This window comes from Neomonachus schauinslandi, chromosome 3 (genome assembly GCF_002201575.2).
Source record: "Neomonachus schauinslandi chromosome 3, ASM220157v2, whole genome shotgun sequence".
NCBI lineage: Eukaryota > Metazoa > Chordata > Mammalia > Carnivora > Phocidae > Neomonachus > Neomonachus schauinslandi.
This window is the reverse complement of record NC_058405.1, coordinates 84,053,979-84,070,705: the sequence shown is the minus strand read 5'-3', so window position 1 is coordinate 84,070,705 and position 16,727 is coordinate 84,053,979. Positions and strand designations below refer to the sequence as shown.

Genomic DNA, 16,727 nt, shown 5'->3' with positions numbered 1-16,727 from the left:
ATGGAAACAGTGTGGCCCTCTGAACAGACACTAAAAATAGCTCTCATCTCAAAGAACCCAGCACTTGTGTAACAATATGAGAACTTAGATGCTGGGGAACAGCATTTAGTGAATGAATCCTTCCAGCCAGAGAGAGTTCTCTCTTTGGACTCATCACCTTGCATTTGTAATCAGATTGGATCACCTCCCATCATGACGCCCCTGACAAGAGTTCTTCAATGAACCTTATAGTAAGACACCTTCCCCAAAGAAATGCAGTATCCATATACAGTCCATTGGTATATACTGGATCTTCAGGGAACACTACCATTACTAGTGAAGAATATATTAAATGGCTCAAGGGTCACTATGGAGCATTTTTCTATAGCTTCACAGTAAAACTCCTAGAACCACCTCCCGTTTCTGCAACTAGGTGTTCCTTTAGAGTCAATGATAATGCGCAAAATCCACAAATGTATGCGAGGCACATCCTGAAGGTATAAACAAAAAGAAACCTGAAGATGTGTTCTGTTGCGGGGATAACGACAATTGATCTTTTTCTTTGGACAGGCCTCTTTGATAGATGGTGTGGAAATATTCAGCTTTACCAGGTTTCACAGTGATTTTTTTATAGCTCATGATATGAAGAACAAACAGGCTCCAGAAAACATCTTCCAGTGACCATCCAATTTCTGATAACTATTCTATCCCTAAAATGACTAGTATTTTGCTGCTTCAATCTTACAAGACTTTAGCCAATGAGAATGAACACATATTAAGACTGCAACACTGCCAGGAGCTTATATGGCTAATGTGAGGCTCCAACTACTTAGAAAAAGCCAACTACTGCCTTCTAAATCTTTGCCCCATCAATTTACCCAAGTTGCAGTGCGCTGGCTTCAACATATTGTAGAAAGATGCAAAGTGCTGGTGAGGTGGATTGATGGTGAATCTACTCACATTCCTGGATTCACTCCAAAACATAGTCATGAGGATAATGTGAATTTGCCAAAACTTGTGGAAACCTTTAAGGGATGGAAAGAGTAGGTAATAAAATGCCTTGCGGTCCTCCAAAACTAAGGACCTTCAAGTAGGAGTAATTAGCCAAATACTTGCACATAAATAGAAACTCCAAATAGACTTATGCTATAGACTTGATGTTTCTGTCCCCTCAAAATTCATATGTTAAAATCCTAGCCCTTAATGTGATGATAATAGGAGGTGGGGCCTTTGGGAGGTGATTAGGTCATTAGGGTGAACCTCCTGAACAAGATTAGTGTCCTTACAAGATGAGACACCAGAGAGCTTATGTCCTCTCTCTCTCTGTTCTCCCCCATGTGAGGATACAACAAGAAGACCGTCATCTGCAAACAAGAAAGAGTGGTCTCACCAGACATCGGATATGCTAGCACCTTGATTGTACTTCTCAGCCTCCAGAACTGTGAGAAATAAATGTTTATTCTGTGGTATTCTTGTACAGCAGCCTGAACTAAGATACCTGTAAGTGGTGAGATTGAAGTGGTGATGAAAAATCTCACAACAAAGAAAATCCTAGAACCAGGTGGCTTCACTGGTGAATTCTGCTGAATGTTGACATAAGAATCATTACCACTTATTTGCAAACTCTTTCAACAAACTAAAGAGGAGGGAATACTTCCAAACTTACTCTATGAGGCCAGCATTACCCCGATACCAAAACTCTACAAAGGCACTACAAGAAACTAGACAAAAATTCTCTATGAATATAGATGCAAATACTCAAGAAGATACTAGCAAATCAAATTCAGCAGCACACAAAAAGGCCATCCCATGACCAAGTGGGATTTGTTCCTAAAATGCAAGGATGGTGTGACATATTAAAAAATAATCAATGCAGTAAATCACATTAATGAATGGAATAAAAGCAACAATCTTCTTGATGCAGAAAAAGCATTTGATAAAATATATAAAAACACTCAATAATCCTGGCATAGTAGGGAAATTCTTCAACATGACAAAAGCCCTGAATGAAAGCCCAGCAGTTAACATCATACTCACTGATGAAAGACTGAAAGCTTTCCCTCCAAGGTCAGGAATAAAGCAAGTGCCAGCTTTCACCACTCTTATTCAACGTAGGTCTGGAAGTTCAAAACCAGAGCAATAAAGTAAGAGAAATAGAAGGCATCCAAATTGGAAAGGAAGACGTAAAGTTATCTCTGTACATAGATGACATGGCTTTACATGTAGAAAAACCTCATGATTCCACAAAAAACTGTTGGAGCTAATAAATGAATTCAGCAAACCTGCAGCATACAAAATCAACACACAAAAATCACTTGTATTTCTGTGCCCTTGCAATGAACAAGTCAAATGCAAATTTAGAAAACAACTCCAGGGTGCCTGGGTGGCTCAGTCAGTTGAGTGTCTGACTCTTGACTTGGGCTCAGGTTATGATCTCAGGGTCATAGGCTCTGTGCTCAGCAGGGAGTCTCTTTGAGAGTCTCTCCTTCTCCAGACTCTGCCCCTTCCTCCACTCGCATGAGCATGCACTCTCTCTCTCTAAAATAAATTAATAAATCTTAAAAAAAACCAAATTCCATTTACAATAGCATCAAAAGAATAAAATACCTAGCAATGTAAAATGGTATAGTTGCTATGGAAAATAGTTTGGTTGTTCTCAGAAAGCTAAACACAGAATTATCATATGATTCAGAAAGCCCACTCCTAATATATATCCAAAATGAAGTAAGGTACTTGAACAGATACTGGTATGCCAATGTTCATTAAAACATTATTTGCAATCCAAAAGGTGGAAACAATCCAAGTATCCATCAGCAGGTAAATGGATAAAACGTGATATATACATATAACAGAATATTACTCAGACATAAAAAGAAATGAAGTTTTGATGCATGTTACAACCTCACTGAACCCTGAAAAGCTTATGCTAAGTGAAATAATCCACACACAAAGGACAAATATTGTATGAATCCATTTATATGAGGTACCTAAAATAGGCAAATCCATAGAGAGAAATAGTTTAGAGACCACCAGGGGTTGGGGCAGGGGGAATGAGGAGTTATTGCTTAATGGTTACAAAGGGGTAATGAAAACATTTTGGAAACAGATGGTAGTGTTTATATACTGTTAATGTAATTAATGCCACTGAATTGTATATTCAAAATGGTTAAAGTGGCAACTTTTATGTTTATATATTTACTGTAATTAAGAGATAATGTAACATATAAAAAACCACTGAATTGTATACTTTAAATGGGTCAAACTTATAGTATGTGAACTATACTTCAGTCAAGCTGTTTCAAAATAAATAAAAACCATATTTAGGGCGCCTGGGTGGCTCAGTCAGTTAAGCATCTACCTTCAGCTCAGGTCATGATCCTGGGGTCCCGGGGTCCAGCCCCACTTCGGGCTCCTTGCTCATCGGGAGTCTGCTTCTCCCTTTGCCCCTCCCCACTGCTCATGCTCTTTCTCAAATAAATAAAATCTTAAAAAAAAAAAAAGTATCTGAGTTTAACAAATGAAAAACTTTGAATACTATAGAACACTGTTGAAAGAAATTAAATTAGAACTAAATAAATGGAGGGGCGCCTGGGTGGCTTAGTCATTAAGCGTCTGCTTTCGGCTCAGGTCATGATCCCAAGGTCCTGGGATCGAGCCCCACATCGGGCTCCCCGTTCCACGGGAAGCCTGCTTCTCCCTCTCCCACTCCCCCTGCTTGTGTTCCCTCTCTTGCTATGTCTCTCTCTGTCAAATAAATAAATAAAATCTTTAAAAAAAGAGAGAACTAAATAAATGGAAAGACGTCCATATTCACAGATCAGAAAATTTATTTTTTTCAGAAAATTTAATATTAAGGTGGCAAAATTTCTCAAAATTATATAGATTCAACATAATACATATCAAAATCCCAGATGACTTATTTGCAGAAACTGACAGGCATCTTAACATTGACCTGGAAATTCAAAGGACCCAGGACAGCCAGAACACTCTTGAAAAAGAACAACAAAAGAGAACTCACACTTTCCAAATTCAAAACTTACCAAAAGGTTTAGGTAAGATAAGACAGTGTGGCCTAAGTTTAGACATATAGATCAATGGAATAGAATTGAGAATTCAGGGGCTCCTGGCTGGCTGAGTCAGTAAAGCATGTAACTCTTGATCTCGGGGTTATAAGTTCAAGCCCCACATTGGATGTAGAGATAAGTTAAAAATAAAAACATATATATATTTTAAATTTTATTTATTTGACAGAGAGAGGGAACACAAGCAGGGGGAGTGGGAGAGGGAGAAGAAGGCTTCCGGAAGAGCAGGGAGCCTGATGTGGGGCTCGATCCCAGGACCCTGGGATCATGACCTGAGCCGAAGGCATACGCTCAATGACTGAGCCACCCAGGTGCCCCCAAAATAAAAATCTTACAAAAAAACTAGAGTTTAGAAGTAATTCTTCACATAGTTATATATCAGATATATATATACACCTTTGACAAATTTCCAGGACAATTCCATAGTGAAATAATAGTCTTTTTAACACTTTTTTTTTTTTTTTTTAAGATTTTATTTATTTGCGAGAGAGACAATGAGAGACAGAGAGCATGAGAGGGAGGAGGGTCAGAGGGAGAAGCAGACTCCCTGCTGAGCAGGGAGCCCGACGCGGGACTCGATCCAGGGACTCCAGGATCATGACCTGAGCCGAAGGCAGTCGCTTAACCAACTGAGCCACCCAGGCGCCCTTTTTAACACTTTTTAACACATCACAGCATATAAGGTTAATAGTATATAAATTTTGCCTGCTTTCCTATATACTACCAGTGAACAATTGGAATTTGAAATTAAAAACACAATACTATTTATTTTATTTATTTTTAAAAGATTTTATTTATTTGTCAGAGAGAGAGAGAACAAACAAGCAGGGGGAGGGGCAGACAGAGGGTGAAGCAGGCTCCCTGCTGATCAGGAGCCAGATGCGGGACTCAATCCCAGGACCCTGAGATCATGACCTGAGCCAAAGGCAGACGCTTAACCGACTGAGCCACCCAGGTGTCCCACACAGTACCATTAACAATAGCATACACACAAAATGAAATACTTAGGTATAAATCTAATGAAATATGTACAAGATGTATATGAGGAAAATTACAAAACTCTTTTGAAAAAATAAAACACCTAAATAAATGGAGGTATCCATATTTATGGACTAGAACACTCAATATCATTAAGTCAATTCTTTCCCAATTTACTATAGATTCTATGTAATCCTAATCCAAATTCCAGGAGGGTTTTTCATAGCTATTAACAGATTCTAAAATTTATACGAAGAGTATAGCTAACACAACAGTGAAGAACAAAGTTGGAGAACCTATACTGCTCAACTTCAAGACTTCCTATAAAGCTAGTGATTGAAAGGGATTGGTTGTGGTGAAAGAATAAACAAGTATATCAACAGAACAGAATAGAGAGCCCAGACATAGTGCCACACAAATACAGTTAACTCATCTTTGACAAATGATGCAAAGGTAACTTAATGGAGATAGTCTTTTCAACAAATGGTGCTGGAATAATTGGAAATACACACAGACACACATACACACACAAACATGTACACAGACCTTACCACTGTCACAAAAATTATCTCAAAACCAATCACAGACCTAAATGTAAAACACAAAAGACTTCTATAACAAAACAGGAGAAAATTTAGATGATTTTGGGGTTGGCGATGAGTCTTTAGATATAATCCAAAAGCACAATCCACACACAAAAAGATATTGATGTTGTACTTTATTAAAATTGAAAACTTCTGCTCTTCAAAAGGCACTATTAAGTAAATGGAAAGATATGCCGCAGACAGCAAGAAAGCATTTGCAAAACGCTTATCTTTCTGAAAAAGGACTGATATTCTAAATATACCAAGAACTCTTAAAACTCAGTCAGAAGGGTGCCTGGGTGGCTCAGTCGGTTAAGCATCTGGCTTCGGCTAGGGTTGTGATCTAAGGGTCCTGGGATCGAGTCCACATTGGACTCCCTGCTTTTCCCCCTCCCTCTGCCCCTCCCCCCGCTCGGGCTCTCTCTTAAATAAAATCTTAAAAAAAAAACCCTCAATCAGAAAACAACCTAATTAACATATGAGCAAAGATCTGAATAGACACCTTACCAAAAATGATATAAAGATGTCATAGGAGCATATGAAAAGTGCTCAGCATCATGTCATTAGGGAACTGCAAATAAAAGCGAGATACCACTACCTACCTATTAGGACGGCTAAAATCCAGAATGTGAACTAAACTTTAGAGAGCATGTGGAGCAACAAGAACTGTCATTCATTGTTGGTGGGAATGTAAAATGGTACAGCCACTTTGGAAGACAGTTTGGAAGTTTTTTTTGGTAGTGTTTTGTTTTTAAAGATTTTATTTATTTGACAGAGAGAGAAGACAAACAGGGGGAGCCTAAACAAAGGGAGAGGGAGAAATACTGCTGAGCAGGGAGACTGATGCAGGACTGGATCCCAGGACCCTGGGACCATGACCTGAGCCGAAGGCAGTTGCTTAACCGACTGAGCCACCCAGGGGCCCCAGTTTGGAAGTTTCTTACAAAACTAAACATAATTTTACCTTATGAGCCAGCAATCACATTCCTTGGTTTTTATACAACAGATTTGAAAATTTATTTCCACATAAAATCTGCATGCAAATGTTTATAGCAGCTTTATTCACAATGGTCAAAAACCAGAAGCAAGCAAGATGTCCTTCAATAGGGAAATGAATAATCTTGCCATTCACACAGTAGACTACCACTCAGCAGTAAAAGGGAACAATTTGATACATACAACAAAAAGATGAATCTCAAATTAAGACACAAATAAGTATGTACTCTATGATTCCATTTATATGAAGTTCAAGAACACACAAAACTAATCTGTGATAATGGACAGATCAATGTTTACCTTGGTAGGGGGCGGAGGGGTGTTGACTACAAAGGAGCACTCTTTCTAGGGTTATGGTAATGTTACATATATCTTTATTTGGATGTCAGCTAAGGGTGTATGTATTTGTCAAAAAGCATAAAGCTATTAAGATTTGGGTATTTTGCTCTACATAATTGTATCACAATAAAACTGGTTATTTGAAAGAGAAAGTCAAGATAGTGGCTATTTTGGGGAAGGTAGAGTTGTGATTGGGATGCAGCAGTTGTGGGGCTTCTGAAGTGATTGTTTAACAAAGTTCTATTTTTCACCCTGGGTGGTAATTTCAAAGCTGTTCTTTTAAAAAGTTATGAAGCTATACATTTTTTCCATGTAGTTTTCTGTATCTGTGCTGTAATTTACAATAAAAAAGTACAAAAAAAATACATCCTTTCAAAGGTGTCCATTTTTTCAGATTGAACTGTATAATCTTTAAATAGCTTTTAATCTCTAAAATTGTGATTCTATATTATTACTGTGATAAAATCACTGAAAATGAAAATACTATAAGGTATTTCCCTATTTAATGAAGTTTTGAAATATCCAGCTTTTAAAATATATATATATGAAAGATTTTCTAGACAAAGCAGATGGGTTAAAACTGTTTTTCTCCCAGATTTATGTTTCTTTGATTTTCCACTGTAGAGAAAAGAAGCCAAATCCAAGTCTTACCTCAAATATATTTCCAATTCTTTCTAATCTTTAAGTTTATGAATGATACTTTTCTGGACCAAAAGTCAGTTGGTCTCTGGACTATCTCCTGTCTATAAATCACTGGAAAGCACAATGTAATATCAGCAATTAAAAAGTTATGTACAAATACATGTCCATATAAAGAACATAAATGTACAAAAGAGTTGTATCTGTAATAACCCAAACCTGCTAACAGCCTGAATGTCTTTCTACAGGTGAACGGATAAACAACTTGTGGAACATCCATGCAGTGGAGAGCTTGGTACTCAGCAACAAAAAGCAATTAATTCTAGAAACGGATAAATCTCAGGATAAATTTCCATTATGCTGAGTAAAAGAAAGCACATTCCCTTTCTCAAAGAATACATTGTATGACTTCACTAAAATACAATTCCAAAAAATGCAAACTAATCTAGTGACAGAAAGCAGACCAATGTTTGTCTGAAGGTGGGGGGCAGGTAGGGGCGAGAAGGAAGAAATCAGAAGCACCAGGAGAAACTTGGTTCTGATGGCAATGTTCACGACCTTGACCACGGTGATGGTGAAATGGTCATGCATGTACGTCAAATCTTATCAAATTGTATACTTTGAGATGTTTAGTTTATTGTAGGTTAGTCCTCAATAAAGCTGTTTTTAAACAACATAGTATACACAGACAAGACTCTCCCAACTTCTGACTGTATATATAAGGCAAGGAAATACTGAAAACGCTATTGTTCCAACCTGCACTGACAAGCTTCCTTTGATGAGTTGTCTAAGTTTTGTTCAAATTGTGGTGACAATACTTTTGGAGAGAACAGGTCTGTAATGTAGGATCCCAAGTACCTGAATCATAGCTAGCACACCACGAGATCACTGGGGCAGTATTGCACAGGAGAAACTGAGACAAAGGAACGTTCTTCTAGCACAGTCTAGCAAACTATACTGGTGTCTAGCAAACAACCAATAATACCTTTTAAAGTTGGTTCCATGAAGCAGCGGCGATTATTCTGAGGACTTCTTAGCCTAGGCTACACAGGCCTATGTGGCCTAAGCAGAAGCCCGCTTTGCCTCTTCTCCAGTGCTATTCCAGATGAGAGCTTATCATTTCAACTGGAGGAAGCCTGTTGCAGGTGAGCCAGAGCGTTGTTCCCAAAGACCTGGTCAGAACTGGCACAGACTCCCTGTCTTAAATCTGTTCAGGTCAGGGCAAAGAGGAGAGCTCCAGGCCCACGCTGGCACCACAGGTCCTCAGGAAAGAGAACATCCAGCTAGAAGGGACAGAGATGCTTGCTTGTATTCAAAGGAAGCAAGCCTAGCTACTATACCATTCAGGCGGCTCAGAGGAAGCAAGAGCAACCTTGTGAAGAAAATCCGCCCTCCATGCCAGTCCCACCCCAACTCCTAATTATTCTATAATTTGACAAATTTATACCTGCAATGGGACAAAATATAGTCTTGTATTTAACATAACCAAGAGCCAACAGACTTTACCATGGTGACATCTTCAAAATACCAGAATAGGTGGAACCCATTTATGTGGAGTAACAAAACTTTAGCAGAGTAGACTCTCAACATTGTGTAAGAAATTACAGTGGGACACACACTCACGTGGTGATCAGCATGGCACGGACTTACTTTATAAAAAGATGCAAACTGCTCATGTACAAAAACCTCTTTGAGTCCTTTATTAACATTTGGAGATGTGCGGTACGTACAATTAACAGCATCACACCAGCTACAGAAGTACAAATAACCGAGAACGTACTTCAGAACAAGAATCTCAGAGCAATTTCAGATGTTACCTGCTCTGAACCTCCACAAAAACCCAACTCTGACACACGTGGGACAGACACTATAACAATTTCACTTTGAAATCGTTCTTTAAAAAAAGGACAAGAATTAATAGTTCAAACCCTTTAGAGTGTGAGATGTGGCAAGTCTCTTGGTGCCATGGCACTGCTGTAAAAGGCCGGCTCAGGCATCTGAAGGTCAGACAGAGTAAGACCCGGCTGGGATGAGGGGAAGAGGTTTGATTTTCAGTGTAGAGCGATAACAGATGGTCCAAGTGGATACTTTCAGTCCAGGCTCAGTATGGGTCCTGCAGGAGTCCACCAGATAAATAGTTTATAAACCAGAAGGCTGAAAACTGGCAGCCGTTCATTTGTGTCACTGATTCTAACTGGCAGACACTGATGCATCAGGAGTCATTTATGACACAGCGAGTTTAAGAGGGATACGCCTGAAAGAGAGAATGGAGTTCACTGCGTCAGAATAGCTCTGATCCATTTGTGCCACTGGGTACCATGGGTCCCTCTGCTTTCTTGTGTGAATTAAGGAACACTTCCTTTATTTCAATGTTCCACTTTGAAAATAACCAAAACCCTCCCCCCACCCCACCATCATTCTTCATAAATTCTGTTTCCAAAGTCCTGATTCTTCTGGGTCTAGACTTTTTCCTTTCGCTTCAATTTTGACACCTTCTTGACAGTCCCGTTCTTGTTTAGAAGCTTCAGGACGCGGTCTTTATGATCTAAAACCTTAAGCATGGAGTCTCTGGCCTCACTGATCTGGTCCATCACAAGTTTACACCGCTGCATATTTCCCTGCAACAGAAGACATCATCAACAATCAGTAATCGGGAAACCACCAGGCTTTCAAATAACTTTTCACCTATGGACAGGCCATTTTGAGGCTTCCACATAGAAAAAATGTTTTAGTCTTTCTTGGTAATGCACGCTAAAGTAAATAGGTTTTTCTTTTTTTAAGATTAATTCATTTATTTGAAAGAGAGAGCGTGTGCGAGCGGGGGTGGGGTGGGGTGCTAGGAGGAGCAGAGGGGGAGGGAGAGTCTTAAGCAGACTTCCTGCCGAGCACGGAGCCCACCGTGGGGATTGATCCCATGACCCGTGAGATTGTGACCTGAACTGAAACCAAGAATTGGACGCTCAACCAATGACCCACCCATGCGCCCCAAAGAGTAGGTTTTTACTAAAGATATTAGTGAAAGAGGGAGGGAAATGGGAGAAGTAAGACCGTCTAGTGACAACCCCATAAACTGGATGATCAGAGGGAAAGGGCTATGTCAAACCTGTATCAGTTCATTTATTCGGTGTAGATCATCATCAGTTGCTGCTTTTTTCTTTGGGATAATCCCTTCCTGTAGGTTGGTGAGTCTTTCATAAACATCATGTTCTAGATTTGTCTGCAACACACAAGAGGATGGGCATCATGGCCTCAGAGATACTTTTCCTTGGTAACCTCAGGCAAATGCACCCACCTTGAATCACTTCTGTAAACTGGGATGAGAGCTGTTTGGGTGATAGAATCCTTTCTCCCGAGGACTAGGGCACTAATGTACAGCAAGGGAAATTGATCAACAACGATTAATAGGACAACCTGTCATAATTTAGGGCCCATCTTCAAGGATAACTTTTAAATACTGCCCTGAATTCACAACTGCTCTAAAAAAAAGTCTAAAGGTTTCACAGAAACATGCTTTTCTAAATAACAAAAAGTAGCCATGGAACTACTTTTTTTTTAAAGATACTCATAATAGACATTGTTCTTCAGATCACAGCTACTCCAAAGATGGGAAAACTTCATGAGGTTGTTGTTTTGATTGCCCCCCGCCCCTTCACCTCCTTGGTGAAGGAAGGATTCCCGCCCTAGGGTTATGGAGACGGACAAGTAACACCCGCCAACACTGGACACAGGAGATCAATAGCAGTTTACTAGTCAATATACTCACAGCCCAGGGGAGGAGGACACCACACACCACGCAGGGCCACGCAGGGGCTGCACTCAGGAACAGAGTGAACAAGCAGGGGCTGTAGGAGGCAGGCTTTGTAGTATCGAGAGGGAGAGGTGTTCCCTGGTTACCATGGGGATTGTGACAGCTTATTTGAACAATATTGCAAACTGGCAGGGAACTAAAGCCCACTGATCAGGAAGAAGTGGGAGTTGAGCCTGGTCCCTCTGATAAGGAGCATTGTGGGGAGCAAGGACTTACAGTTAGGCCATTTGAAGCTGTTTCAGATTCACAGCAACACAAAATATGGAACCTTAACTGTAGGTCTTATACACAGTTGTTCAGTGTATTTTGGTTCTTGGTACCAGACTAAGATATGTTCGAATTATATCTATGGGATAAATATAGTAATTACAATATTATATCATATATTATACATAAAAATTCTGCATGACCCATGCTAATTGGGAATGCTTCAGAATTACTCAAAAGGAAACACTCTATGAACTCAGATGCCTCCAACATCTGTTCCTCTCTTCAGTAGGACGTAACAACTACTAGAACTCTACCCACCAGCTGTAGCAACTGAGCAGCACAGAGGTGAACTTTCCAGCCTTGAGCACGACAGGATACCCCTTTCTGGTTAGCTATTTCCTGCAGCATAGCTTTCTTCTCTTCTGGAACCATAAAAAAATAAAAATAAAAAGTATATTTCAATTTTTATAAAGTTCAAATAATTTGGGTTCAAGCTACCGATGCACTACTATTTTATCAAGAATTTCTTTACTTAAATATCTTTAAATAATTACGAACAGAGGTCACAACATGAATAAAAGTTTCTCCTTTTGTTCACCCCAAAAGAATGCTGTAAAGACGTACTCTGCTAATCTAGTGAGTTTGAAAGAGAGCGAATTAATATTCCAATCTCTTAAAGGAAGGGAAATGGTCTCTGGTGGTCTGGAGCCTTGCTCATGTGTGATGTTTGCAAGCATGTGGAGAATTGGGCATGAAGTTTTAGAAGCTTTTTGGTGTTATCTAGATCTTGGAGAAATGAAGGAATCAAATTTGAATAGCATTTCACATTTGGATAGAAAAGTCCAGCAACCAGAACTGCAGTAAAATAAATATGAAACGTATCATTTGGATTGGGGAGAGGGAAAGCAGGATTGAAGGGTACTTGTCAAAGGTGAGTTGAGCTGTGTATCTGAAGTTTTAACTACTCTTTAACTACAACTTAAAATGTATTTATAGGGGCACCTGGGTGGCTCAGTCAGTTAAATGTCTCCCTTCGGCTAAGGTCATGATCCCAGGGTCCTGGGATTGAGCCCTGCGTCGGGCTCCCTGCTCCTCGGGAAGTCTGCTGCTCCCTCTGCTTGTGTTCTCTAATAAATAAATAAAATCTTAAAAAGTGTATTTATACATTAATTAAAAATTTAAATAATAAAAATTTAAAAATATTTTTAAAATTTTACTTTATTTAAAAATTTATTCTTGAAAAGACTATATATTTGTCAAAATGCACAGAATGTAGAACACCAAGACTGAGCACTAATGTAAGTGATGAACTTTGGGTGATAATGATGTATTGGTGTAGGTTCATCAAATGTACCAAATGTACCACTGTGGTGGGGTGTTGATAGCTGTGCATGTGTGGGGACTGGGGGTACATGCGAAATCCCTGTACCTTCTATTCAATTTTGTTGTGGAACTAAAACTGCTCTAAGAAGTTCATCAATTAAAAAAAACTCAACCTCTTCTAGTAGGCGAATATTAGCATGCATATGATTTAAAGATAACTTCTGAGGTAATTGGAAATTTACATACAGTTAGTTGTAGGAAAGAACACAGAGATCCTAAGTACCCCCCCCTTTTTTTTTTTAAAGATTTTATTTATTTATTTGAGACAGAGAGAATGAGAGAGAGCATGAGAGGGAGGAGGGTCAGAGGGAGAAGCAGACCCCCTGCCGAGCAGGGAGCCCGATGCGGGACTCGATCCAGGGACTCCAGGATCATGACCTGAGCCGAAGGCAGTCGCTTAACCAACTGAGCCACCCAGGCGCCCGACCCCCCCCTTTTTTTTTTAAAGATTTTATTTATTCGTTTGAGACACAGAGATACAGAGAGAGCACGAGCAGGGGGAGAGGCAGAAGGAGAAGCAGGCTCCCTGCTGAGTCAGAAGCCGGACGTGGGGCTCAATCCCTGGGATCATGACCTGAGCAAGGCAGATGCTTAACCATCTGAGCCACCCAGGTGCCCCAATCCTAAGTACTCTTTACCTGACTTCCGCCAATGGCAGCATCTTGTAAAACTACAGTACAATACCACAACCATGATGATGATGCAGTCTGACTATTCAGATTTCACCAGTTTCAGATGTACTTGAGCATTTCATTTTAAACACTTGAAAAAACGTTTTAGTTTGACATAATGAGATTCAGAAGATGCTGCAAAGATGGTATAAGGATATATCTGATAAGAGACTAACAAATGAAAAATTCCTATAGCTCAATAATAAAAAGAAACCAATTAAAAAGGGCAAAGGATCTGAACAGGTATTTCTCCAAAAAAGATATACAAATGGCCAATAAGTATGTTCCAGTTTCTGCCTATTCCAAAAAAAGTTTCTATGAACAGCTGTGTACAGATTTTTGTGGGGACACAGGTTTTGATTTTTCTGGGATAAATGCCCAGGAGTATAACTGTTAGGTCATATAGTAAGTGTATGTTCTAGTTTTTATGAAACTGCCAAACTGTTTTCCAGAGCGGCTAGCTCAGCAAAGTACGAGACAACTGACCTGTGGCATGACAGCGCTCTGCTAACCTGCTCTCCAGTGAAACCAGTGAAAATTTTAAAAATAACTATTTAGACCTATGGATAGGCTCCTAAGTGGAAATAGAAAATCTATTCATGCAACATCTATTCAAGCAAATCTGTGGTAAGAACAGTGAGTCCAGGGCGCCTGGGTGGCTCAGTTGTTAAGCGTCTGCCTTCGGCTCAGGTCATGATCCCAGGGTCCTGGGATCGAGCCCCACGTCGGGCTCCCTGCTCAGGGGGAAGCCTGCTTCTCCCCTTCCCACTCTCCCTGCTTGTGTTCCCTCTCTCGCTGTCTCTCTCTCTGTTAAAAAATAAATAAAATCTTTAAAAAAAAACAAAAAAACAGTGAGTCCATGGTATCTGAATCAAGACCACTCCCTCTTTTCCTCTCCCAGCTCAGTGAGGTGGATCTCCACGCAGACTGCTGCAGCCCAGAACATGGGGTTCCCTCTCCTCCAGCTGCCAAGTGGAAGGCTATCTTCCCAGGAGGAGCAGGTCATCAGCATTTCCCATCCTGCTCTCCGCTACTCAGGCTAAGTCCTAGGTGAGTACAACTGAGATGCAGGGGCTCTCTTCTGTTCGATCCCTAGTCTAGAATGGAGACTGTACCTTAGGGCAAGGTGTGCGGAGAACACTGTGAAACTTTGTGAAGTGGTGGTTTTATGCTAGGAGAGGCAAGCCAAGAGGACCCCATGCTGCTCACTCCTCTTCCCCTCCACTTGATGCTCACCTCTTAGAGTAGGGTGTTACTTAGAGAGAAGGCTGCCATTGTCCTCACCCCACCTCCAGAGGCCTAGCTCAGAGATTCTGCCTGGGGGAGAAACAGCCCGTATAACAGGTAGCTTCTTATCTTTTCCTAAAGGAACTGACTCCATTTGCCACAGACTATGAAGCTGAAACCTAAAGGTGCTCCTAAGGAAGAGTGGAGGTTGTAGTGAAAGGCAATTAGGAGATTTGTAGATCAAATGAAGATACAGCCGGGCGCCTGGGTGGCTCAGTTGGTTAAGCGACTACCTTGGGCTCAGGTCATGATCCTGGAGTCCCCGGATCGAGCCCCGCATCGGGCTCCCTGCTCAGCGGGGAGTCTGCTTCTCCCTCTGACCCTCCCCCCTCTCATGTGTTCTTTCTCTCTCATTCTCTCTCTCAAATAAATAAATAAAATTAAAAAAAAAAAAAAAAAAAAGAAGATACAGCCTAGACTGTGGGCTGACTAGTTTGTAGGAGAGAACAAAGAGTATGACGGCTGAGAGGAGTCCTCTTGGGGGCAGAACAAATATCAAACAATGACTTCAGTAACTACTCTGAAAGGAGCTATGATTTGACTGGAATAGTTTGCAGAGGAATGTAATTTGTGTTCCAGAGCACATTCCGGTAGTGTTCTGGCAGAGCAAACAGCACGCAATTAGCGGGGCTAATTAGCTGGGTGTGGTCAGGAAAAGAGCGGGTGAGAGCTCTCCCAGTGCCACAGTCATCCCAGGATGACTGCCGGCATACCTGAAGCTATGCCTCCCTAAGGAACAACATCAAAGGCTCAACACTCCTGGTGGTGGAGGTGATGAGACTTCACTAAAATAATCTAACCAGTCACTACACAAATAAACAAGCAAATAATAATAAGCCTGGGGTGGGGTGGGGAAAGACTAGTATCCAGAGTTATCTAGAATGTCTAGTTTCCAACAAAAAATTATGAGGCATGCAAAGAAATAAAGAAGTGTGACCCATACATGGGGGGAAGAAAGCAGGCAACAGAAAGAGCGACCAGATGTCAAATTTACCAGAAAAAGATTTCAAAGCAGCCATTATAAAGAAATACACTGAATGGAAGGGACGTAGGAGTGAAGAAGGAAGGTATGATGATCATGTCAAGTTAAGTAGAGAAATCAATAAAGAGACAGAAATTATAAAAAGAAAGGAACCAAACAGAAATTCTGGAGTTATAAAGTAAAATAAAATACTTAAAAAAAATTCACTTAGAGGAACACAACAGTAGGCGGGAACTGATACAAAAGAGAATTAGTCAAGTTGAAGACAGACTGATAAGAGATTATGCAGGCTGAAGAACAGAGTAAAAAGAATGAGAAAAATAAGCAGGGCCTCAGAGAAATGTGAGACACTATTAAAAGCCTCAACACACAGGTAATGGGAGTACCAGAAGAAGAGAGAAAGAAATATTCAAAGAAAAAACATGGCTATGTCCCCAATTTACTGAAAAACAATAACCCAAATATCCAAGAAAGTCCAGGAACTCCAAGTATGAGAAATGCAACCATCTCAGAGAATCAACAGTTGACTTTTAAGGAGAAATGAGGGAGGCCAGAAGGCAGTGTGACTACAGGTTCAAAGTGCTTAAAGGAATGTACAAGAAATCTAGTTTCTCTGCATCCTCACCAGCATTTAGCATTATCAGTATTTTTGTTTCAGCTGTTTTGATAGGTGTGTAGTGACACCTCAATTTCAATTTCTTTAATGGCTAGTGATGTTGAACATTTTCTAAAATAAATTTTATGGTCCAGGACCCAATGAAAATAAATACAGTACATTTTACTTGTTAT

The 16,727-nt window shown here is 40.2% G+C and overlaps 1 protein-coding gene and 1 pseudogene across 2 annotated transcripts in view; one reads left to right on the top strand and one right to left on the bottom strand.

The window, feature by feature from the left end:
* LOC110585733 lies at positions 1–1,059 on the top strand (annotated as a pseudogene).
* An 8,100-nt stretch (positions 1,060–9,159) lies between these two features.
* The window catches only part of SAP130 (Sin3A associated protein 130), an 81,542-nt gene continuing 73,974 nt past the window's right edge, over positions 9,160–16,727 (bottom strand). The window contains exons 19-21 of one of the 2 annotated variants that reach the window (XM_044913241.1): positions 11,934–12,037; positions 10,701–10,814; positions 9,160–10,215 (exon numbers count right to left, since the gene is read on the bottom strand). In XM_044913241.1, the coding sequence (XP_044769176.1) occupies positions 10,057–10,215; positions 10,701–10,814; positions 11,934–12,037 (377 nt within the window). In that variant the 3' untranslated portion in view covers positions 9,160–10,056. The remainder of the gene's footprint in view (positions 10,216–10,700; positions 10,815–11,933; positions 12,038–16,727) is intronic. The other variant, XM_044913242.1, reaches the window with a different exon arrangement.